The sequence below is a fragment of the Muntiacus reevesi genome, chromosome 2, assembly GCF_963930625.1.
Source record: "Muntiacus reevesi chromosome 2, mMunRee1.1, whole genome shotgun sequence".
Lineage (NCBI taxonomy): Eukaryota > Metazoa > Chordata > Mammalia > Artiodactyla > Cervidae > Muntiacus > Muntiacus reevesi.
This window is the reverse complement of record NC_089250.1, coordinates 178,810,057-178,834,481: the sequence shown is the minus strand read 5'-3', so window position 1 is coordinate 178,834,481 and position 24,425 is coordinate 178,810,057. Positions and strand designations below refer to the sequence as shown.

At 41.3% G+C, this 24,425-nt stretch overlaps 1 protein-coding gene and 1 long non-coding RNA gene across 8 annotated transcripts; one reads left to right on the top strand and one right to left on the bottom strand.

Annotated features, from left to right (window-relative positions):
- Nucleotides 1–1,223: 1,223 nt before the first annotated feature.
- Nucleotides 1,224–15,104, bottom strand: ZNF655 (zinc finger protein 655). Of its 7 annotated transcripts, none has more exons than XM_065923850.1 (6): nucleotides 14,989–15,104; nucleotides 13,652–13,814; nucleotides 12,395–12,480; nucleotides 11,857–11,983; nucleotides 5,446–5,550; nucleotides 1,224–4,938 (listed from the first exon to the last, which is right to left on the bottom strand). In XM_065923850.1, the coding sequence occupies exons 2-6, from the start codon at nucleotides 13,785–13,787 to the stop codon at nucleotides 3,548–3,550; spliced, it is 1,845 nt and encodes a 614-aa protein (XP_065779922.1). In that variant the 5' UTR covers nucleotides 13,788–13,814; nucleotides 14,989–15,104; the 3' UTR covers nucleotides 1,224–3,547. The 7 variants fall into 7 exon arrangements, with proteins under 7 accessions (XP_065779922.1, XP_065779923.1, XP_065779924.1 ...); XM_065923851.1 differs by lacking the exon at nucleotides 14,989–15,104 and adding an exon at nucleotides 14,770–14,975; XM_065923852.1 differs by lacking the exons at nucleotides 13,652–13,814; nucleotides 14,989–15,104 and adding an exon at nucleotides 12,747–13,640.
- A 2,644-nt stretch (nucleotides 15,105–17,748) lies between these two features.
- On the top strand, nucleotides 17,749–22,466 carry LOC136160349 (uncharacterized). Its single transcript, XR_010661610.1, has 2 exons — nucleotides 17,749–17,858; nucleotides 20,095–22,466. It is a non-coding gene; the product is annotated as an uncharacterized lncRNA (long non-coding RNA).
- The last annotated feature ends 1,959 nt before the right edge of the window (nucleotides 22,467–24,425 follow it).

The window sequence follows — 24,425 nt, the reverse complement described above, 5'->3', positions numbered from 1 at the left end:
TAATATCTCCTAGGGTAAGGCATTCTCTGAACAGCTCATTTATTACCTCCTTCCTCTGCAGGACTTCTTAAAACACTCAGTGCTCTCCATCTCTCCAGTCTACCTCTAACTACTCTTGCTCAAGCTGAAAACCTAGGACTCAAATTAGACTCACTTTGCTCCACCGCTGAATATAACCAGAGGTGGTAACAAACTTTGGTAAGGATATGTATCCATCAGTAAGTTCTAGTTAGCAGGAAAAAGTGAGTGCATTTGGGACACAAAGAAGTGTAAATATAAACCTACTGATGGCACTGGGGATGTCTTAGCAGGAGATGGGAATTTGGGAGATCTAACCCATGGCCTAACTTTGTCAAAACCATCTAAACCTGCTTTAAAGATTGGGGGTGAAAACAAAGATTGGGGGTGGGTGAGAGAGGGATGGTTCTACCTAGCTTCCAGAAGATACTGGGGTATTTTCTCCCAGCTTCCTGGAGAGCTCTGGGAGCATTTAGGATCAGCTGACAACTGATGGTGAATCAAGTATGTAACAGGGAATGAAGAGCTATCAAAGAAAATGTCTCTTCTCCGAGTTCATATGTCAGACACCAACATCAAGATGATGGAAAGCTTTAGAGTCAAACATCCCTGACTTTGAGCTTGCTGTATGATCCTATAGGTTCTTCTCAACCTCTCTACACTTCAGTGTCTCTGGTAAACAGTTTCTTCCCTTAAAGAGTTGTGAGGATTATTCAAATATGTGCATATATACATAGATGTGTACATAAGCAGGTGAAGAGACAAAATTAGATGTCCCAACTATTAGATTTCTTCTCTTCCTTCCCTGTCTTCAAGACTAAAAAGACTAAGAGCACATATTATATTGGACCAATTAAATATCAACAAGCTTAAATGGACAAGTTACTTGTCCTCAAGGATTATTTTGATTTCTCATTTTAAAAGAATTTTTTATTGAAATTGAGTTGATTTACAATGTTGTGCTGATCTGGTTTCTCATTTTTTGAAATGTTTTATTGAAAAAACACATTCTGCCTAACTCTACTCAACCCATTTACTTCATGTGCCAACAGCATCCCAGTCAAGTAACCCTTTAAAGTTGTAAACATTCAGACTTTATTCCAGAGTTCTGTGGAGGACCAAGCACTGTACCTGCAGGAAGGAGTGACCTACTCCTGCTGTGAGTCAGCTTTCTGGAAAGAACTGAGTTGCAGACAGGAAGGTGATTCTAAGATTCCCAAGTACTTTGGGCTGAGGACTTCAGATTTTATTTGAAACAGATTCTCAGAGTATCAAACACACCTTTATTCAAGTGGAAGTACAAAAAGCACATTCCTAAACCAAACGCATAACATGTGATTTTTACATTTCCTGCTATTTGAGATTACTCAACCTGCTGTTTCATAATCACCAGAGGTGACTACTGGTGGTCTCTATTAGTAGGGTATACATGTTCATAGATAGGAAAGAAAAAAAACATGCATTTTTTTCATATGCTTTTACATTCAGATCAATTCATTTTGGTCCCTACCTTGTCCAGATGAGATCCTATGCTTGCTGATGGCTAAAAGGTAACATACGGTGGTAGAACTACCCTAAAGCTTATTAGGCAGAAGAGGCTTACAAAGTAAGCAATGCATTTTTGTATTACTTGTTGAGGATCCCTAGTAAGTATTTTAAGAGGTGAACTCAATCGCTGGAACAACAACTAGAGTTTTAAATAACCCTTGCCTTATTCACAAAATGTTATGATGCTTAAGATGGGAAAATACAATCAAATACTTTGACATTATCTGAAGAATCATGAACTCTTGCTAACTGTTATGACAGTGACCCTGATCTGTGGAGCCAACGTCTGTGATCAGTTTCATCAATCAAAAGAAAAAGGCTTTTATATGGCCTGTAGACTCTTGTAAAATGCAACATATATATATATATATATATATATATATATATATATATATATATGATATGTAAACAATTCCAAACAGATAATGAAGCAACCGTAACAGTTAAATGTTTACAGGCTTTTCTGCCATTCTTGAAATACTCTCGAGATACTACACAAAAACCACAATATCTGAAGGAAGGCAGTATTCCTTTATGAAGATCTCTGATCTCTTAACGTATGTTCTTTATGTTTTGCCCTATCAAAGGAAGACTTGAGTGTTCTGCTGGCCTTTAATGGACATAAATCATCCTAGACTTAGACATGCAGAATAGACACTGAATATAGCTAAGCTACCACCAGTATTGTCAGCTTCTACTGTCTTTCTCATCTCTCTCAAAAGGCTGTGAATGCTAACACAGCTAAGAACTTGGGCGTCACTTGAAAATGTTTAGCTTCTTGCCACAGACTCAGGGGAAACAGAATTCTTCATACTCATGAACAGACAAGAGTGTGAAAACCCATTTCTTTTAAAGATATTTTGCTTTGGAAAGAAGACACCCAAAAAGTAAGTAGGGATGGCATACCACTGTCTTAAAGCTTAAAACTAGGAAACTATCATTGAAGGTGCTTAAGAGAATGGAGAAACCAACAGGAACCCAAATGCTGTGGCTGGAATGGAATAGGATCCTCGGAAAAGAGCAGGCCTAAGAGTCTGTTTTGGAGAGAACTTTGGCTGAGAACAGTAGAAAAAGCTAAATGAGAGAAACTTTCCAGAAGTTATTGTTTTAACGTTGGTGTATTAATGGATCAGGGAAGCATTTATTGGGCAATAAAAACCAATTTCAGGAAAAATAAAAATGTTTATAGGCCACATTAAAATAAAAATAGCTTGAGTTCCATAAATAAAGTATATTTATAAAATAAAGTTCCAAAAATAAAGTATAACACCTATTAAATAAAAGAATGCCATGAGAAAACAGCACTGCATTCACCAAATCACTCCTCTGACTAGAGTCTTCTGCAGGCAAAAAGACTGGGACTATGTATTAACTATTTTATACACAAATAATTTTCCCTTCAATATTTTGATATTGAATAAAGCTGAAATATGGTGCTAAATGTTTCCACTTGCATTATATCAGACTCCAGTCTGGTGTGGACATTCTGATGATGAAAAAGGACTTGAACTCATACTGAAAGCAACTTGTCACATTTCCTATACCCAAAGGACTTCCCTTGGGTATGGATTCTTTGCTGCTGAATGAGGGCTGGAAATAGGCTGAATCCTCCCACACATACACATTTATTACATTCGTAGGTATTCAGCATGAAATGAATTTGATGCTCAACAAGGTAGTTTCTTTGACTGAAGGCTTTTTCACATTCATTATAGCAATGGAATTTTATTCCAGTATGAATTCTCCAATGATACTAAGGTACGAAAATAGCGTGAAGCATCTATCACATTCAATGTATTTGTAGGTTTTCTCATTGGTATGGGTTTCCAGGTGTCAAGAGTGCAACATTAATAACTTTCCAAAGTTTGTCACATTCAGGTTTCTCTCTGGTATGAATTCCTCAGTGCTGAATGAAGGTTGAGCTGGGACTGAAGGCTTTACCACATTCAGGACACACATGATGTCTCCCTGGTGTGACATCTCATATGTTGAATGAGGCCTGAACTTGACTAAATGTCTCCCCACGTTCATTACATTCATAAGGTTTCTCTTTGGTATAAATTCCTTGATGGTGGACAAGGTGCGCTCTCTGACTGAGGCTCTTTTCCCATGCATCACAATCAAAGGCTTTTTCTCTGGTGAGGACTTCCTGTTGCAGGACAAGATCTGAGCTATGGCTGAAATTATCCTCATAATCATTACACTCATAGGATTTCTCTTTCCTATGAACTTTGTGATGCTGAATAAGGCATGCGGTTTGACTGAAAGCTTTTCCACTTTCACTAGATTCATGTGGTTTCTCTGTGTGAATTCTTTGATGCTGAATAAGATGAGAATTCAATCTGAAGTCTTTTCCACATTCATTACACGTATAGGGCTTTTCTCTGGGACGAATTCCTTGATGTTTAATAAAGGTCAACCCACAGTTATTGTATTCATAGGACTTCTCTTCATCATGGACCTTCTGATGTTCAGCTAGGTGTGAGGTGTGACAGAAATCACTGCCACACACAGTACACTTACAAGGCATCTCTCTATGAACTCTCTGATGTTGAGTGAGGTGTACACTACGACTGAAGACCCTTTCACAACTGCTACATTTATAAGATTTTGCTCTAGTGTGAACCCTCTTATGCTGAAGTATGTCTGAGCTCTGATTACAAGATTTGTCAGACGCCTCACAGGATTTATCAGACGCTTCACATTTATAGGGTTTTTCTCTAGTGTGTATTCTTTTATGTCGACTAAGACTTGAACTCTGACTGAAAGATTTTTCACATTCTTTACATTTGTAGGGTTTCTCTCTAGTATGAATTCTCTGATGTCTAGAAAGGGCTGAGCTCTGATGGAAGATTTTCTCACATGCATCACATTTGTAAGATTTCTCAGTGGTAGGAATGCTCTCACAGTTACTAAGGTGGGAGAGTTCCATTAAACTGTCTTTATAATCATTACTGTGAAAATCCTGCATTAGATTTATGTGTTCCTGTTTACCAGCTGAATGCTGGTTGAGGCTCACATCATACTTATCAATGTCATCAACATTCTGTATTCTAAGAACTCTCTGATCTGTATCAAGAGTAGAGTCCAGACTGAAGCTTTTTTCAAGTTCATTACATTCATTGTTCTTCTCACTGGTGAAGGTTTTCTTACTGATTGTTATTTGCCTAAACTCTCTCTCCAGGAAGAGAAATTTTCTTAGAATTTCCTGAAGCCTTTCTAATCTGTCCTCAGGCTTATACACTTCTCTAGTCTCAGGAACTTGGGTAATATCCTTTTTGAATCTTCCTACTCTCACTTTGTATGAATGTACTTCTTCTGGAATTTTCTGCTTAGGAATCAACAGCTTGTTCTCTTCTCTGGTCTCTCCATCTGATTCAATATATAAATAGAAAATGCAAATATAATCTGTACCCTGTGCTTAGAAAAAGAAAACTTAGAGGAGAAAACTAAATAATCTATAGTCTATCAGGGTAAGAGAAGTTTATTTACTTTGAAACACAGGCACAAAATCTCAACAGCAGATGTACGGGCATGAATAGGAGTAGTGAGGCAGGATCCAAGTGGTTCAGGGTGTGATAGAAACAGAGGGCAGGTTCAGCAAAGTAAGGAGATAACCAATTAAGGTGTTTCAACAGAGACAACAGGGAACCAGTTCAACAGAATTATAGATAAGTAACTTGAATAGGGACCTACTACATCTTATGGATAAGGAACAAAATAACTGGAAAGAGTTCAATAAAAAAGGGGAAAGGAAAGAGCTCTTTGTTCAGGGATACAGACAGAGCTCTTCACTGACTTCCAAAGCAGCTACAGCTTGGCTCAACAACTAGACTCTACTTCCCAGCTAGTTCATCTGATTGATTCTGCCTTACTCACCTGAGCAGTCATCTCTTAAGACTTCTCTATTCTTAGTTTCCAGATCAAAGACTTGTAGATCTTGTTCCAGCTGGGAGATCCCATCAGGCTTGAAAAGTGGAAATCCTGCTCACAGAGAAGGAAATGGGATGTGGCAATTTATCCCCAGATACTACATTTTTCTCTTAATTAGTGGTTAATGGAGAGAGAGTAAATTCTTAGAAGACATTAGGAAGGCCTGGAAAGTGAGAAAGCCAAAGACCTTCAACACAGAATGCATGTTTGTGCTCTAGAAAGAGGTATGCTAACGGGCAAGCTAAGGGGCATTTAAACATACTCAGTTAAAAATAGTAATTTAAACATATTCAGACCAGGGAATATGTGCATGAGTGTGTACCTGTCTTCACAGAAATTATCATTCTTACTCTTTACCTACTGCTTATAGATCAATCTTTGTATCAGAACCGATCTGTAAGTATTAGACCTGGTCAAACTGAAGGTTGTCGAAATATGACTCTGCTGGACTAGAGGAAGGTCAATTCTCAGGCACCTGCTGTATGGTGAGCTAAATTGTAGCAACAAGATCAGTGAAGACTGAATAAATACTGCAAAGATCAATTTCAGGAAATAATTCATTTTAGGGCATATGAGGAAACAAGTAATAATATGACACATCCTTACCCCTTGGGAGAACTCTTGTTCAACAAATGTTTATGGGGTGCCTCCTATATGCAAAGTATGTAGGAAATAAGAGCCCAAGCAGATACAGTCCATCCTCTCAAGGACCTTACACTCTAATTGCAGAGACAGAACAACTTACTATAATATTATGTAGTGAGGAAAGTGCAATAAAGTGCATTTTCACATAAAATAGCCTTTCTCTGGCTTGCATAATGGACTAAGATCTAGTCTCTTTTAAAGCAAAAGCAAGAGGCAGTCTGCTTCTGAGGAGAGAACTAATACAGTATCAAAGGGGCAGTTTTCACATGTACTCAGCCCACAAAGCTTCTCGTAGCACACATGCAAGGTCTCCCTCAAGCCCCTCACCTCCAAAAGCCTTTCTCTTCACTTACTGAATGTCTACAGAGCACTGTGTGTTCCTATCCTGTGCTGTGCTGTGCTCAGTCGCTCACTTGTGTCCAATCCTTTGCGACCCCACGGACTGTAGCCTGCCAGGCTCCTCTGTCCATGGGGATTCTCCAGGCAAGAATACTGGAGTGGGTAGCCTATCCCTTCTCCAGGGGAACTTCCCGACCCAGGAATCAAACCAGGGTCTCCTGCATTACAGGCAGATTCTTTACCAGCTGAGCTACCCGGTAAGCCCCCTCCTATCCTGACACATCTTTATATAATGGAGCTTTATAGACTTTTAAAAACTGTTTCTTGGTACTATCATTCCTATTTGATTTATAAACTTTGATAGCAGGGACCATGTACATTGTATCGTGCACTTCTTTTGACTCATTTACTTAAGAGCTACTCACTGACTGCTAATTTTGTGCCTAAGTGTCAACAGATAATCAAGGTTTTAAAAAGGGTGCTGGGCCTGAAAACTATGATAAACCAATAGTTGTCCTATGAGATTCCATGTGACAGTCTATGAGCAGAGAGACCAGAATAGATATAAGAAAGGCATTTACTGTGTTTCTGAATTCTCTTGAGCATAAATAGAGTCAATTCTCTTTCTGGACACTTATTAATTTAGTTAAGATCCTCTATGTCAAATCTAATAGCTTTTTCAAGTTTAAAAAAAGGGGGGTGGCATGGAGTGGCAACTACCCTGCTCAAAATTCTGATAACACAATTGGCAACTTTTAATAGATATTTATTAAGATATTTCTAAGTATTTGATAATCAAAATTAATTTTCATTACTTACTCTTTGAAGTGAAATGTGAAAGCTTTAGTTGCTTAGTTGTGTTTGACTCTTTGAGACCCCATGGACTGTAGCCCGCCAGGGCTCCTCTGTCCATGGAATTCTACAGGCAAGAATACTGGAGTGAGTTGCCATTTCCTTCTCCACGGGATCTTCCTGATCCAGGGATCAAATCCAGGTCTCCTGCATTGCAGGCAGATTCTTTACCATTAGAGCCACCAGGGAAGCCCCTCTACTCTGTATCTACACAAATCACATACGCACAATGAAAGAGATCATCTTCATGTGGGATTAGGGGTTTGATTCTAGACATATGTTTAAAGTAAACACCTTTATGTAGAAAGGTATAAGAGAGAATGCCTAGCAGTGAGAGATACAAGATTGCAATTTAGAAGAGAGAACAGGATTCAACATACAGGTTTAAAGTTAAAAGTCACTTGTATTATCAAAATATTAAGCTAAGATTCACTAAGCTTTGGTAGGTGCAAAGTGTCATTCCAAGAACCTTATAAACTTTCACTCACTCAATACTCACCACACCTTCAAGAGATAGGTATTACTGTGCCAATTTTACAAATGGGAAAACTAAGATTCAGAGAGATTAAGTAACTCACCCAAGGTCATGATAACTAGCGAAGCTAGGGCTCAGACACTCTTATTTCAGAAACTGGCCTTTAAATAATCTGCTAGTTATCTACCCCTTCCTCTAAATACACACAGAGAGAGAACAGAAGGCCAACACAGTGACAAGGGAGCAGAAGGTACAAACAGTGAGGAGGACAGAGGACCCGCAGTTAGAATGATACATGCAGAGTCAGGCTCCAGCAGACTGAGAACTATGACTCTTAACTAAAAGGGATGTAAGAGAACATTTAGTGTCAAAGAAATGAAAATCTCTGTATAATAAAAATCCAAACCACTGAGCACAGTCTGAGTAATATTCAATTTGAGAAAATTCCATTATAATGAAATAATTTGAACACTCTCCTGAAATTTGTTTCTATTAAGAAATCTAACCCATAGCTCATTCTCTGACCGTCCTTTACAAAAAAAAAAATTAAGTAACTACCACTAGCCCCGGACTTACATACATAAACTAATTTAATCCTTGGCACAGCTCAGAAAGCAGACATTATTTTTCATGTTTTATAGATGAAAAAAATCATTATAATCTGTTTAAATAATTTGCTCAATCACAGGTAAACGGACCTTACAGTTAATATTCTTTCCAATCTATAAGAGTCACAGAGAGCACTAAAGCAGGTTTTCTTACCACTGGCCTGAATGCTTTTTTCCTAGATTTAAGTCAAAAACCTATGCTTTCAAAATATGCATTTGCTTTAAATTTTTCCTATCTAAAATTATTTATTTTTTATTAAAACATTTTGATTTTTTTAAACTGCAACCTTGACAGTTTTCTAATTTTTAACTTCACCTGATCTTTAAAAATAACATTAAAAAAAATAATAATAACACTTAAAATTCACCTCATTGTTGGTTGCCTGTACCCGTGTTATGCTAAGATTTTAGCCATCTGAAAGCTTCATGCTTCTTTTCCTGATCCTTAACAAAGACACAAAATCTCTCCATTCTTGTGTAGATATCTATTTAGGATGGAATGTATCCTTTAACAATTTTACTTTTTCTTGAATGCATGCCCTTTCTGCTCCCAAACTGTATAAACTCACGCCTGTCTGTCCAATTTATTGTGTCTATTTTAAATTATCATCAGAATACTGAGCCATAAAAATATACAAAACACCACATGTGGTTGAACTGACTGTCCTAAGGTATAAAACAGTGAAAAAGAATGGGCTTCAGAGTCATATCTGAGCCCCTAACCTAGCTTTGACCCTGAGTGGATCACTTTAACTTCTCTTAGCCTCAATCACCTCAGGTATAAAACAGAATACCATCTGCTGAAAGAGTTACAGTAAGGATTAAGTGAGAGATACATAAAGTACATAGTATCAATAAATAGCTGTGGCAGTGAGAAACATGCTACACAAAATCATTTCTCTCATGACATTGACTTCAAAAAGGAAGGGTTACGTGCCAAACATTCCTGATTTACCAACTCACTCATCACCCAGCAGTTTTGGTAAGCAGGTTTCTAATGCTGTCATCTAAGAAGGCATCTGCCACACTGCCCCATGTGAAAGACAATCCAGGTCTTTTTCCTGATCTTAATCTCCAGCACTAAGTCACAGATAATTTCCCTTTGAGCATGACTCCCAAGCCAGTAATTCACTCACTGTCAATAGTATATACTTCTTTTTAAGATCAAGTAACGAAAATTTTTGCCTACTATTTTATTACTCTGTCCCTACTCGGTATATTTATTACTATGTAGTGGAAGCACTTAACCAAAAGACCAAGGCTCTGATATCTGTGACAAATACAGCTCAGAGGCACTGTCACGGGAAAAAGATATGAATTGGAACCTACAGCTGCTAAGTCAGAGGCTCAGTTATAAAGTGCTTATTCTACAATGCCAAACATTAAACTAACTACAGGTGTAGTTTGCTGAACCCCCAAATATGAAATGACTTCCCAAAGACTGTCAAAAATAATTACTGAGGAGAGGCACTTGGTCAAAGAGCAAGTTGAGTAGTAGGGTTTCTTGTATGTCATTGTGCCCAGCATGTGTGAGTGTACAAACGTGTCCTGTACGTGTGCAGAGATGCCAGAGGAAATGGGATCAAATTCAGCCTAATAGTAAGCTGTGTTATTAGGCTGAATAAAATGCTAAGAAGATGCTTTACTTCAAAAAGTAGACAGGTAAACTGTTGGAAATTATGTAATTATTAGGTAAAATTAACAGTAATATACAATTACATATCACTTTGTAATTTACAAGTTGCTAAATATACATTGGATTTAATAGCCTGAAATAAACTGAATTCTTTTGCCCTCCCATTTCCCCTCCATCAAGGAAGAGCTAAGGAACACTGGATCCAGGAAAATTATATAAATGCATCAATCTATACAACACCGTAAAGAATAAAGGAGACGAAACAGGACCCTGGAGGGGGTCACAGGGATTTAAAGGAAGGAAAAGACTAGAATGTTAAACATGAGGAAGGCCCAGGGGTCTCAGGAGATTCAGGCAACAGATGGGGCAGTTTGTGTTCACTATGGAAAAGGAGGGGCACACAGCATGTGTTCCACAGTATAAAATAACATGGAAAGGTCATAACTGAAGAGCTGGAGTCGAACTCTGTGGTTTCTGAGAACACAAGTCGATGACCACCAACCATGGCTTCTGAATGAACTCAAAATTCAAGGTTCAAAATTCTGGTTGCAATGGAGGGCATCCTTGGCCCTTGGAAATTTATCAAAGGTCATTTGAGGAGCTGCAATTTTACACAGTGGTAGCCTTCTGGGAAACATCTACTCCATCAATCAAGTGTAAGATCTCACAATTGTGGAAAAGGAGTTTCCGAGCAGGGACGAGCACTATCGATGGGAAGCCGACACCTGGGCCATCTCCTGGAGATTCCTGCTGAAAGGATGGCAAGTGTTTCTCCAGAGAAAGCACTTGCCTGGGTATGACTCAGGGCCGGGCAGGAATTCACACTATGAATCCGGGTGGTGGGAAGGCGGAGAAGTATGCCTACAAAGATCAAAGAGCCAGGAATGGAAAACACACTACAAACCTTCCCAGTGGGCAGGCTGCCTCCCCACAGACAAGAATTATCAAGGAGACAAAACAACACCCTGGATGCCACCAGCACAGGCAAAGCAAAAAAGAAAAAAAGAGAAAGAAAAGAAAAAGTGTGATTAAGTACATACGTAACAAGGAGCAGCAGAGAGAGGCCAAAAAAGAAAGAGGAAAAGGAGCAAAGTTCACACCAAGGCGGGCGCTGGCAGCTCCCCCTGATGCTTCTCTAGAGCACTACAAGTTGCCTCATCTCAGCTGCCAGCTGCACCATCCAAGTGACAAAGGAGAGACTCGGTCTAAGTGTGAGCCTGCTACTGCTCGGGTGAAGCAGGATTACTGTCGGGGTGACTCACTGAAATGTACTGGCAATGAGTCATGCCTTGAGATCAAGTCTCTGAAATTCTGCCTGCTTGCAGATGAATTTAGGGATCTTAAGAGATGAGGGATTACTCAACGAAGAGTTTAGCCAATCTTAAAAAAAAAGGCATTTCTTCTTCCAAGAGAAATGGGAAACTCTCAGATACAGGGGCACTGAATTACCAGGAAGAAAAGTGTCTGGTTGTGGGTTAGGATGCCCTAGAGTCCCTCTCATAAAAAAGGGAAAGATAGGGAAATTGAGAACTTGCAAAGCACCAGCAAGTTTCCCTTTAGTAACAGGGAACAGATGCCCCACAAAAGCAGGAAACATTAACTGAGGATAAGGAGTAGAATGTCTCCTCTTGACATACCCAAAGGAAACCCACTCCCAGAGGAGATGACCTTAAAGATTGAGGACTCAAGAGGTTCTAAGACCTGGAAATTGAGCCACACTCAGAGACCTCACACCTACTCAAAAACAAGGAAATAAAGAAACGCTAATAGGTAAACTGAATAATAAGAAAGGCAATCCTTACCCAGTGAAACCAGGTTCCCATAATTCTCTAACATCACTTCTCTGTAGAGAGCCCTCTGAACAGGGTCCAGGCATCCCCATTCCTCTCGAGTAAGGTGCACAGCCACATCCTCGAATGTCACAAATTCCTGAAATAACACAGCCTGGCTGCTCTGGCGAAGGCGGCCACCACAGCATCACGGCCAGAGAACAAAGATGACACAGAGGGTCTGCAGTGTGCATTTACGTTGGAAAGGAGGGAGAACAGAGGAGCATCTTGGGAATAGGTTCCACAACCCTTCAACATCTAATAAGCACCCATGATAGCACCAAGGATAAAGGAACAGTGTTTACTGGTGGTACTGGGGAGACGGAAAGGTGGTTTCTGTGGAAAGGTGGTTTCTGTGAAGTCCAGGTCTCTGAGGATGACAAGCACCCAACCTGGGATCTGCTACTAAAAAAAGATCTCCAGGCAAGGCTTATGGATGGGATGAGGAAAAGGGCCACGCTCAATCAGCAGCAATAGTCCCTGAGGAAAAGCAAAGGGTTCCTCAGCTCACCTGGTACCTGGCTGTCATGAGCGCAGCTGCCTGGTCTCCTGGGCTTCCCTCGTGGGGAAGAGAGGACACCTGGGGAACAGGTGGAGCTGAGGGAGGAGAAAGGAGCCAAGAGTGAGAGCAGCCCTTCCCAGGGCGCCCTCACAAAAGAGAGTCAGTGGGACCCTTCTTCACATTGACATTACAGTAAAAGCAACGCATGTTTATCGGATATTGAGTTTGTCCTGCACCATTTCAACACCTGCACACCCTCCTTCCACATGTTTAGATCCATGATTCAGGATTTTATTATGAAATCTCACTATATCCCCATGTCATGACATAAATGTCATGTCAAAAAAGTGAGCACCGTTACCTGTTTTGCAGATGGGCAAAGCGAAGCATAAAGGTTTGCAGTGATTCATCCAAGGCCATGGTTATTTAGTAGACTTCTGACCCTCTCCCAGACACTGCTCTGTGAACTTTTGAGAATGAGAACCGTCTCTGCAACCAGTGTGTAAAGTGCCCAAGAATAAGGAATGGTCATCTGTTTCCTCATAATCCTTTCTACACTCGAACAATGCCCCACAGCACTCAAAAGACCATGGCATGCGGTTGGTGTTCCTGACACACAGGTTATTTCAGGCACTGCAGTTGGCCACAAGTGAATCTCAGACAAACTTCATACAAAACAAAGGGAGTACAAGACAGATCAATCTATCTCTGTAACACATAAAAATGTTATTTTACAGTCTGTATGTGATATGTATACATTGCTCCAAGCTCTGGGCTTAACCAAGGAATTAAATGGTTGCTTTCTTGATCAAAATTAGAGCAGTCAAAAACACTGCAGTTGCAACATAATGGCAGCTGGTAAAGCACAAAAGGTCAAGGAGGGAAGAAACTAAGTTAAAGGAAGAGGGGTAGAGACAGGCCCTAAACCTAAGAGGAAGTGAAAGCGAGGCAAGGACTGTGAGGGGTGGCAAAAGCAGCATTTCTTCTAACTTATTCTGAATGTGGTACCTGGGATGAAGTGAAAATTATATGAAAGAAAAAAGCCTGAATAGAGTGAGTGAAGACCACTCTGCCTATTAAAGAAAGACAGGCTGACCTCCACAGAAGGGCCCCGATCAGGACTGAACTGAGCCACATCCGTCCCTCCCTTCTAGACCTCCCTCTAGGGGCCATCCTCTCACTGAAGCCCCTGGCCTCTCTCATCCCAGGCCCAGGAGCCCCTTTACACTCCCATTCTCCTGAATGGAAGTGTTCTCTCTGCCTTACCACCAGTGAGTCCCTGTTCCATGTCGGTGTCCTGCAAGAACCGAGGCTCTGGGGACAGACCGTCAGAGTTGGTCTCCAAGGACTGAAACTGGACCACTGGAGATTCTGCTGCCTCCTGGGCTGATGTCTCCTCCATCCCTGTTCTGGAGGACAATGACCATCACTGTGGAGTGAGATGAGGAGAAATTATTATAACAAGTTAAAATAGCCCATCATTTGACACCCTCAGGCCTTGACACTGCAGACACAGTGAAAATAGTTAATAACAATTAACCACCTAAATATAGAGCAGGAAAAAAAATTGACATCATTCACTTTCAGATATTTAAGAACCGTGTCATATGGTCCAAGCTAGCAGGTTTATTTGAACTCCACTAATTCTGAACTTGTGGAATTTTTTAAAATAAAGACAAGACAATTCAATAGTGTAGAGATTTCTGTGGAAATTCAAAATACCTGAAATGTACAAACTTTTTTCAAGGATCAAGTGTGTACCTAGAGAAACACATTAATTCTCGAGAAATACATTATTACTCGTTATTTTTTAAAACAGGACCCTAAGGAATTACTTGGTAAACACTCTGTCAGCCCATTCTGAATTATTGAGTGGCCCTGAGTGAGTGAGTGAGTGAAAGTCGCTCAGTCGTGTCCGACTCTTTGCGATCCCGTGGACTACAGTCCATGGGATTCTCCAGGCCAGAACACTGGAGTGGGTAGCCTTTCCCTTCTCCAGGGGATCTTCCCAACCCAGGGACTGAACTCAGGTCTCCCACATTGCAGACGGATTCTTTACCAGCTGAGCCACAAGAGAAGCCCTGACTGAAAACTAAATTCCACTTTGGGGGTCAGACCCTTTGATAACTCAGACTAGGTGGGCAGGCCTCTTCCCACGACCCTGACAGTAACCCAGGGAAGGGCTGAGACTCAAAAACAGGTCGGACTGGTTGTCCTTCACACCCAAGGACGCGGTAGGGCCCCGTCCCCCTTCCACACCCTCAGAAAGGGCCCTCATGCCCTGCCCTCAGGAGGCCTCGCCCGGCGCTACCCTCCTCCCACTTCTCTACTCTGTCAAGAAACGGTCCCCAAAGGGCGAAGCGGGCCCCGGAAACCCATCTCACAGCAGGCCACGATCACTGGGTCCTGATGGCCGGGCCCTCCGTCGGCCGGGCGTCGGGGCGAACCCTGACTGAAGAAAAACGGGTTGTCGCACTCCGGCCCTGCGCGCTTCTGGGGACGGGAACCGCCGTCAGCCGGAGGCAGGAGACTCCTGCTCCTCCCCAGGAGGCTCAACAAGGCGCCGACCCAACGTGACCTCAGGACGGCTTCCGGGGACTCACCAGGGTGGAGGGGCGAGCCGGGCGGCTATCGCGTCGCGGACACCCGTGCTTTCCAAGCCGCCCCAGGGTTTTGAGGGGTCTCTCTAGACCGCTCGGAGGCTGCGCTTCTCGCTGGCACTTCCGGAGGCGGAGCCCGACGGCGGGGGCAGGGCGGGCCCCGGATGAGGGCCCCGGATGAGGGCCCCGGATGAGGGCCCCGGATGAGGGTCCTAGGAAACCGAGGCTCGTTTCCGAGGCTTTTACCATGTCCTGCTGCCGGTCTCACCCTCCTGCTGACCCTGACTGGCCACTCTAGCCAATACACCGATAGTGATCGCAGCCGACCCAGATTTGGGAAGGCGCCCCCGCTGGCCCATCCCTGGCTCCAACAAACACTCAAGACTCATCGCAGGGTGGTGGCCCTTGGCTTGGGGGTGGGTGGGTAGGAGGAATGAGGACGAATGGCCGCCCTGGTGGTCCGACTTCCATGAATCAGCGGGTCGGGAACTAGCTCAAGGGTACAAACCACGCTGATTAAAGCCAGTGTTGAAGGCACTTCGGTAATGTGACAACCTCAGAAAATCCTAGGATTGAAACATAACACGATTCTTGGGGGAAGGTAGGGGCACTGAGCAACCTGGAGTGTTGTGTTGTGTTCTTGATGGAAAGGGCTGTGCAGAAGCAAGGATGGATAGAGCAGGAGCATGTGAACAGGCAGTCCCAGGGCTGGCACAAAAGCCCTTGGGGCATTGTGATCTCCTGGATCCTTAGGGAATGTGATGTCCTGTGGTTGAGCTAGGTCCTCCAGGAACTGGCAAATTTCCTAGAGAAAATAAACAGTGATTTGAAAGGGACTTTATATACTTTTCCTTTGTTTAGGCTCACAAATCAAATATTACCATTTAATGCTGTTTGACATTTCCAATTAAAAATAAGAAAAATCAAGTGTGACAGTCTCCGTGCTTTTTCAAACTACACGAGCCTCTGGGAAACTCATGCCTTCCCTTCCTTTCCACCTTGAGTATCTCAGGGATCTAAAACAACTTCTTTCTATGACATAGTCTTTGTAGCCTACAGTATTTGTCACAATGAAGTCAGCATCACAGATAGGAAATTCGCTGTTTTTAAAAAAAAATAAAGCACTGCTTAGTCAATTGCTTGTTGGACAGCTCCAGTTGAAAACTTTTTGTATGTTGAACAGAACTATACCTCCTGTTGATGTCTGTTGTTCCTATTGAGATCCCTGAGACAATAGATGACACATTACTTCCTGCTTGTCATTAACAACTTAGTAAGAACTAGGTCCTTTGCCCAATGGGCAACAAGTCAAACACTGAGAAAGTGAGATTTGCAGCAGAGAGTTTATTCACAAGACAACCGAGTGAGGACATAGGAGATCTACCTCCCTGTAGGTGAGGGGCGTGAGATTTTTTATGGGATAAAGAAGCAGAGGTCTTAGGTGTGGAGAAAAGTGAGGTAATCAGTGTTCTACACAGGCCTATCAGTTACAGGGTTCATAATGGGATGCGTGTTACAAAATACTAGCACTTAGGGACTTCCCTAGTGGTCCAGTGGTTAAGACTCCTCGCTTCCAATGCAGGGTGCCTGGGTTTGATTCCTGGTCAGGGAACTAGATCTCACATACCACAGCCAAAAGTTCAAATGGCACAACTAAAGATCCCAAGAGCTGCAACTAAAATTTGGAGCAGCCAAATAAAAATAGTATAAGGTGAATAGTAAAAGGTGTAATTACTGTGATTGCATTTGACAGCCAAAATGTCTCAAATTGTAATTCCACTATTATCACTCAGAAAACTCCCTGGATACATTAGCCAAGCTCAGAATCTTATAACTATTTAGTATTGGAAAGAAAAATTGCTCCCCAATGAACAAATATTTGAAAATACCATTGACTGAAAAAAAATGCACAACTTAAAAGTTGAGATTTATGTTTCATTTGATGGACAAAACTGGGAACCTAAAGCCTGGAAAACAGCCTCTCAGGTGACTCTGAGGGACTGCTCTAAAGATGTTAGGAAGAAGCCAGATTATGTAGGACTTTGCAACAAAAATCAGGTAGCCAGAACATCAAAAGACTACTGTTAATTAAAGAAAACCAGACATCTCACATTAATGATTTTAGTGCCCTTCTCTATGTGAGAAGATGCAGGAGTCTGGGCTCCTTGAAATCACTACTTTGATATGCACCTTAACTTTCCGAGGCCACCTTAACTTTCTGCCAATCCAAAATCCCCTCGGGATGCACAGTTGGGGTCGCTGCTGTGGCTGCAGGTTTGCTGGCCACAACTTCTTTTGTTTACTGCTCTGGCAGGCAACCTTTTGCCACACGACCATTTAAGCAGCAATACCCAATCAGGGTACCCAGAGAAGCAACCACTTTGGTTTTGTGAAACCACAGTGCATCCTTAACTTCACTTAGATCTTCTGTCTACATTTTTGCCTCAGTTCCTCTGTCATAGACACAGACACACAATCACTATTATTGTTTGATAATACCTAGAATTATTACGATACCTGCCATCATTAAGAAAAAGTAGAATTGTGTTAAGTTCCTGAACAGGAAGTACAGAGTGAAATTTAACCCCCGTTTTCCCCACCGGAAGAAGCTGAGCTAAGAAAAGACATCCCCGAAGCCCGAATCATGAATTGGGGAGCACGAAGCAAAGTCCTCCGGCTTTCCTAGCGAGGACCACCCCCGCACCCCCAAGGCGCAGCGCAGACCCGGAAGGCGGGTGTTGACGCACGTCCGGTTTTTGTGACACTCTGGGTTCTGGCGAACAGAGGGACGGGGGAACAGGTCCACTGCCCTTTGATCCCCAGAGTCACCTCCCTTTTCTATCCCAGCACCCCAGGCTTCTCCGGGGTTCACGGTGAGACGCGGGTCCGGCCGGGGCGGAGGGGCGGGGACGCAGGTGGACGTGTAAAACCGTGTTCCGCGATCCCGCTCACCACGCCCGTCCCCGAACGGGGTGGAGGGTCGTGTCCCTGTCCTTGGTCCCAGCCTCCGCCGCATAAAGCGCCGTCTCCCTGCAGAGACAGCCGCGGATCCTTGGTTTCTGGATTGGGATGAGATACCTCTGGGTCCGAGAGGCGGCAGCCTGCGTGCCCCACCCTCGTCCTTGGTTTTCACCCCCAGGGGGTCGGGAACCAATGACTCTAGTCTAATTTCTGTGCTCCCGGGCTTACCCCATTTCCTTTCCTTCTGGTGAGGGCTTTTTTTTCCAGGTGATCTCCAGATGTAAAATGAGGAAGACCCCAGAGGCTACCAAGATCCACATTTTGTTTTGTTGTTTAGCGGACAAGTTTGTTAAGCCTTGTGTTTACAGATCATCCGCTCACCCTCAAGTCCACCACCGTGAATGGCGGTGATTAAAGAATGTTTGACGCCTAGTGAATAAAGTCATTCGAGTGCAACAGGAAAAGGTTACGTACACTTCACGCTCTTCCTTTCAGTTTCTGAAGGGTTTTTTAAAGGAGTGATTTCTGATAGAACACCAGGTGAATTTTTCAATTGTGGGAAGAAAATGTGCTTGACCTGGAGGGCTGAGTAGTGAAGAGAGTTTGTGGTGGTGCAGTGGAAAATGTGTTGGGTCACTTGAAGACTGGTCACCACCAGCCTGTCTCTGCCACTGTTTTTCAGGATGCTCTTCGACAAACACAAAGCCTGGAATTGATCCTAAGTAAAATAAACTGTCTTCAAGGGCCCACCCAACTGGACATTCATTGATAAAGGGAAATTAACTGAAAAATCCAGCTTGACCAAACCTAATGCCCCGTCTCCATTTCCTGAAGCACCGCCACTATGCACAAAGTCACTGTTACTAATGAGAGACACTGTTAAGTGGCAGAGGCCCAAAAAAAACACTTATACAGGCCTGTGCTAAACAGATCATTTGCAATCAAATAAGTTATGGAGAATACATGGTAAGCAAATCACTGAAACCTTAACATTTTTGGAGAAATAGGTTGATTACACACTGTGGTGGGAGACATAAATAACTTACCATGGACACATAATTTGTTTTTCTATTTTAAACCTATGCTGCTGTTAACATTCCTCCTGTTCTTACTCAGGTATTTCGTAAATAACCTGACAATCTAATGGAATCTCTTAATTTCTAAATGACAAGCCCTTCCAAGTATTGAAATGCCATGCCTATAATGAATTTGTTGAACATTCTACAAACGGGCAAAAAATGTTGACATTATATTCATTTAAACAAGTATTTTTAACAATATCTCCTGGTTGCAAGTAACTATGTTAAGGGCAACTTCAAGAAATGCAAAATAAAGCCCAGTCTTTCTACTGCTTCTTGCCTAGATTGTGAGCAAGAAAACACTCCAGGAAGGCCTGACCAGGTCCTGATCTCAGTTCTGTATCTTTTGAGTTTCCCTTGCTTTTAGTCTTCATTTTGATTCACTGGGGAGGGAAGGCCTCTAGGAATGTGTTATTCCACATACCCCACTTTTAAGTCTTTGATCCTATCTCAAAAACCAAGATTTCTTTCCCTTGATCTTAAAATACCTGAAATAAGATTTTTCAGATGATAGATCACTAAAACTGAAAGAAAGTGAACAAAGAAAATATAATAGTTGGAAGATGAAGAGCAGCAACACGAATGATGACAGAAAATATAAATGCTATAAGATGACTATCAGGAAAGCTTAAATGGGTTTTGATACTTCTTTAAAAATAATTTTTTTCCCTCGGTGCTCCAGTGGTGGTCTTGAACACCAAACTTCGGCGATCACTTTGTAAGACTGACTAGATGGCAGTGTAGCAGCATAGTTAGGAGCTTGAGCTTCAGACTTGGGTTTGAGTACTGGATCCACTACACTATGTTGTTAGACACATTATTTAATCTTTCTTAGCTTTTAAAATAGGAATAATAACTGTGTGGTTCATTAGGTTTCCATGAGAATTAAATGAGCTATGTATGCAAGGTACCGAAACTGCCTGGTACACAGCTGACATGAATGACAGTTATTCAGCATTGACATGTCACACCATTGGATTTCATGAACTGTCTTCACGGATGAGGTGTAAGCCCCATAGCATTACAATATTACCTTTTAATACTGCTACTAAATTTTTCAACCCTGCAGGATACCAAAAACGGAGCTCATGAAACATATAGGACAAAAAGGGAAGTCCTGCAGACAGATCCTGTTTGGATTAAGTGAGCCAGTTCTTCACCTGAACAATGATTGCTGAATCCAGGAAAGCTGCAGATTTGTCTCCCCAGGCTACCCAAGACACGGAAGGCATAGTGATCGTAAAAGTGGAGGAGGAAGGGGAAGACGATGAAGAAGACCATTTTCCAACAGAAAGAAGTAACATAGAGTTATCACCCCAATTTCTTAGTCATTCCACAACTATGAATGAGAGAGCCTTGTTATCATCATATTTAGTGGCATATCGAGTAGCAAAAGAGAAGATGGCTCACACAGCTGCTGAAAAAATTATTCTCCCAGCATGTATGGATATGGTACGTACCATCTTTGATGATAAATCAGCTGACAAATTAAGAACTATACCTCTTAGTGATAATACAATATCTCGTTGAATCTGTACTATTGCAAAACATTTAGAAACAATGCTTATGACACGGCTACAGTCTGGTATCGATTTTGCAATCCAACTTGATGAGAGCACTGATACTGCAAGTGGTCCCACATTCTTGGTGTATGTCAGATATGTGTGGCAAGATGATTTTATAGAAGATCTGTTGTGCTGTTTAAATTTAAGTTCACAGGTAACCAGATTAGATGTATTCACTGAATTAGAAAAGTGCATTGTTGGTCAATATAAATTAAACTGGAGAAACTGTAAAGGAATCTCAAGTGAGGGAGCAGCAAATATGACTGGGAAGCATAGTAGACTTCTTGAAAAATTGTTAGAAACCACCCACAACAACGCTCTTTGGAATCATTGTTTTATTCACCGAGAAGCTTTGGTATCCAAAGAAATTCCGCTAAGCCTAATGGACGTATTGAAAAATGCAGTGAAAATTGTTAATTTTAGTAAAGGAAGCTCATTGAAGGGCCGACTTCTTGAAATATTTTGTTCAGAGATTGGTGAGACCCACACCCACTTACTGCTTCATACAGAAGTTCGTTGGTTGTCTCAAGGAAAAGTATTGAGCAGAGTATATGAACTCAGGCATGAGATTTACATCTTTCTCATTGAAAAGCAATCTAATTTGGCAAATATTTTTGAAGATGATGTTTGGGTAACAAAATTGGCATATTTAAGTGATATTTTTGGCATTTTAAATGAATTAAGTTTGAAACTATAAGGGAGAAACAATGATATATTTCAGTATCTTGAACACATTCGAGAATTCCAAAAGATGTTATTGTTGTGGCAAACTAGACTTAAAAGTAATCATCCTAGTTACTATATGTTCCCTACATTGTTGCAACACATTGAAGAGAACATTATTAATGAAGAATGCTTAAAGGAAATAAAATCAGAGATATTAATACATCTCACTTCTTTGTCTCAAACCTTTCATCATTACTTTCCAGAAGAGAAATTTACATCATTAAAGGACAATATCTGGATAAAAGATCCATTTGCTTTTCAAACCCCGGAATCAATCATTGACTTAAACTTGGTGCCTGAAGAAGAGAATGAATTATTGCAGCTCAGTTCGTCATTCACGCTGAGGAATTATTATAAGACATTAAGTTTATCAGCATTCTGGATTAAGATTAAAGAGGAATTTCCACTGCTAAGTAGAAAGAGTATATTGCTATTATTACCATTCACATCTACCTATTTGTGTGAACTAGGATTTTCGATCTTGACACGATTAAAAACAAAAAAAAGAAATAGGCTTAATAGCGCACGTGACATGCGTGTGGCCTTATCTTCGTGTGTGCCTGACTGGAACGAACTGATGAACAGGCAAGCACACCCATCACATTAAGTACAATCTTTATGAACCCAGGTTTTTGTACTTTCCTAGGTATTCTTTGTGTATTGTATTTAAGTATTAATAAGATGATGACTAGAATTTACTAGGTTTCATTTTCCTATATAGTTAAGTATTGCTCTTTGACATTTGTTTGTTACATGAATATATGCATATGCAGGATAATGATGTAAAATATATTTCTATGAATTACCATCAATTTTTTAAAATAGTGCTCTTAACATTCTTAGTTTTATACTCCAATCTGTCACCTTGTAGACTGCTGCTGCCTTGCTTCTTGTAGGCAAAGCCCCTTTCAGTTTCAGTTTCTCGCCATCTTTGTGCCTATGTGCTCTTCCTTGCCTGTTTGTTGTTTGTTGACTGCGTTGGGGGGCGGTTTTTGGCAGTGCCATACAGATTGTGGGATTCTAGTTCCCTAACCAGGGATCAAACGCAGGTCTCCTGCATTACAGGGCGGATTCTTAACCACTGAACGACCAGGGAAGTCACAGTTTCTGTTCGTTTTTGCTATTTTCTGTTTAAAAAAATTCAGCTTTATTGAGATTTGATTTACTTCTAGTAATATTCACCCCTTATGGTGTATGGTTTGGTGTATGGTTGAGTCTTGACAGAGGTATACAACTGTGAAATCACCCCTACAATCAAGATATAAAACATATCCTTCATCCCCAAAAGATCTTTCATGGCTTTGTTGTCAGTTCTTCTCTTGTACTACTGATGGTTTTATCTTTTCCAGAATGTCATGTATTTGGCTTTTTTCTCTTAGCATAATGCTTTTACAATCTGTCCATATTATCATATGTATCAGTAGTTTAAGAGTGAGTAATGTTCCATTGTATGGATGTGTATCAATTAGTTTATCAATTCTTCAGTTGATAGACATTTAGTTTTTTCAATTTTTTTACTATTATGAACAAAGCTGCTATAAATATTTGTATACAGGAATTTGTGTGGACATATATTTCTATGGTAACAGCTAGCAGTGGGATTATTGGCTCATATGATAAATATACATTTAATTTTATACATTTCCTCCAGCTATGTGTGGAATTTATAGTTCCTCTATATCTGAGTCAGCATTTTGTATTGTCAGGTTTTTATTTTAGCTATTGTATTAAGTTTAATAGTATCTCATTATGGCATTAATTTCCATTTCCCTAATGGATAATCATTTGAGCATCTTTTCACACGTTTATGGCTGTCCATATCTTCCTTTGGTGAAGTTCAAATCTGTTGCACATTTTAAAAACTCAAGTGTCTTATTCATGAATAAGAATTATTTTTAGATATTCTGTATACAAATGATCACACCCGTGTTTTACAAATGTTTTCTCCCAGTCTGTGGCTTCTCTTCATTTTCTTAACAGTGTTTGAAGAGCAAAATTTTAAAATTTTGATCAACTTCAGTTATCAAGTTTTTTTTCATTTTTATATGGTTCATTCTTTGTGTGTTCTGCCTAAGAAATCTTTGCCTAATCCACGGTCACAAATTTCTGTTTTCATCCAACTGTTTTATAGAAGTTTTAGATTTTACATTAGGTCTATGATGCATTTTGAGATGATCTTTGTAAACGGTTAAAGGCGATTAAAGAGACATGACAATTAAATGCAATGTATTACTTTGGATTGAATGTTTCACTAGGGGGAAAAAAGCTATAAAGGGCATAATTAAGTCCATTGTCAAAATGGACGCCCGGCCCCAGGGACCTAACAGAGAGGTCTGCCGACTTTACCTCAAGATCCCAGTCGAGTCTGGTAAATGCAAATGGAGGCGGGGCGTCCAGTAAACACACGTGCCTGGCGCTCGTCCCTCCCACTGCCCGCTGCCCTGCCCCGGGGCCTCGAGGCGGGAATCGCTGCTAAAGGCTGCCCAAGCGCGGCCAGACCTGCCTCACATGCACCCAACCTGGACTCATGCAGAAGTGGTGGTGAGGTGCCTGGCCCTGGCTGAGAGGTCCTGACATCGAGGATTTTTTGATATGAGAGATGGAGTTACAGGTGAGTGACGGCAGAACGTCTAACAGACCCTCATGTATATTTCACATGTATCTGTGAAACGCACCTAGAAGAGTGCCTCACACACAGGAAGTGCTCCACACGTGTCTGTGAAAGAAAGAGAGGAAGGGTTAGAAGTGAGTGATTTCAACTCAGTGAGGGATTGTAGAACAGAGGGAGGCAGAAGTAACCAAATAAGGCTTAATAGAAGAGCTGAATACAGACAGACTGTAAAGTGAACATTCAGAACCGGCCATCTGCACATGGCCTATGAAAAGACTTCACTTATGGGTTGTTTAGACAGTCCCGCAAGCATCCCTTCTGCTGTCTTTGCCTTTGACCTCTCTCAAGTCCTGTATTCAGACATACTGTGCTTCAGCCTAGCCTAATGTAATTGTTCCAACCATCCCCCCCTCCAGTGGCAAATCCCATTTCAAAACTAACACCTTCACTTCTTAGTTTTTCCTTTAGATTCTAAGATGAAAGAAAAAAAGAGTGAAA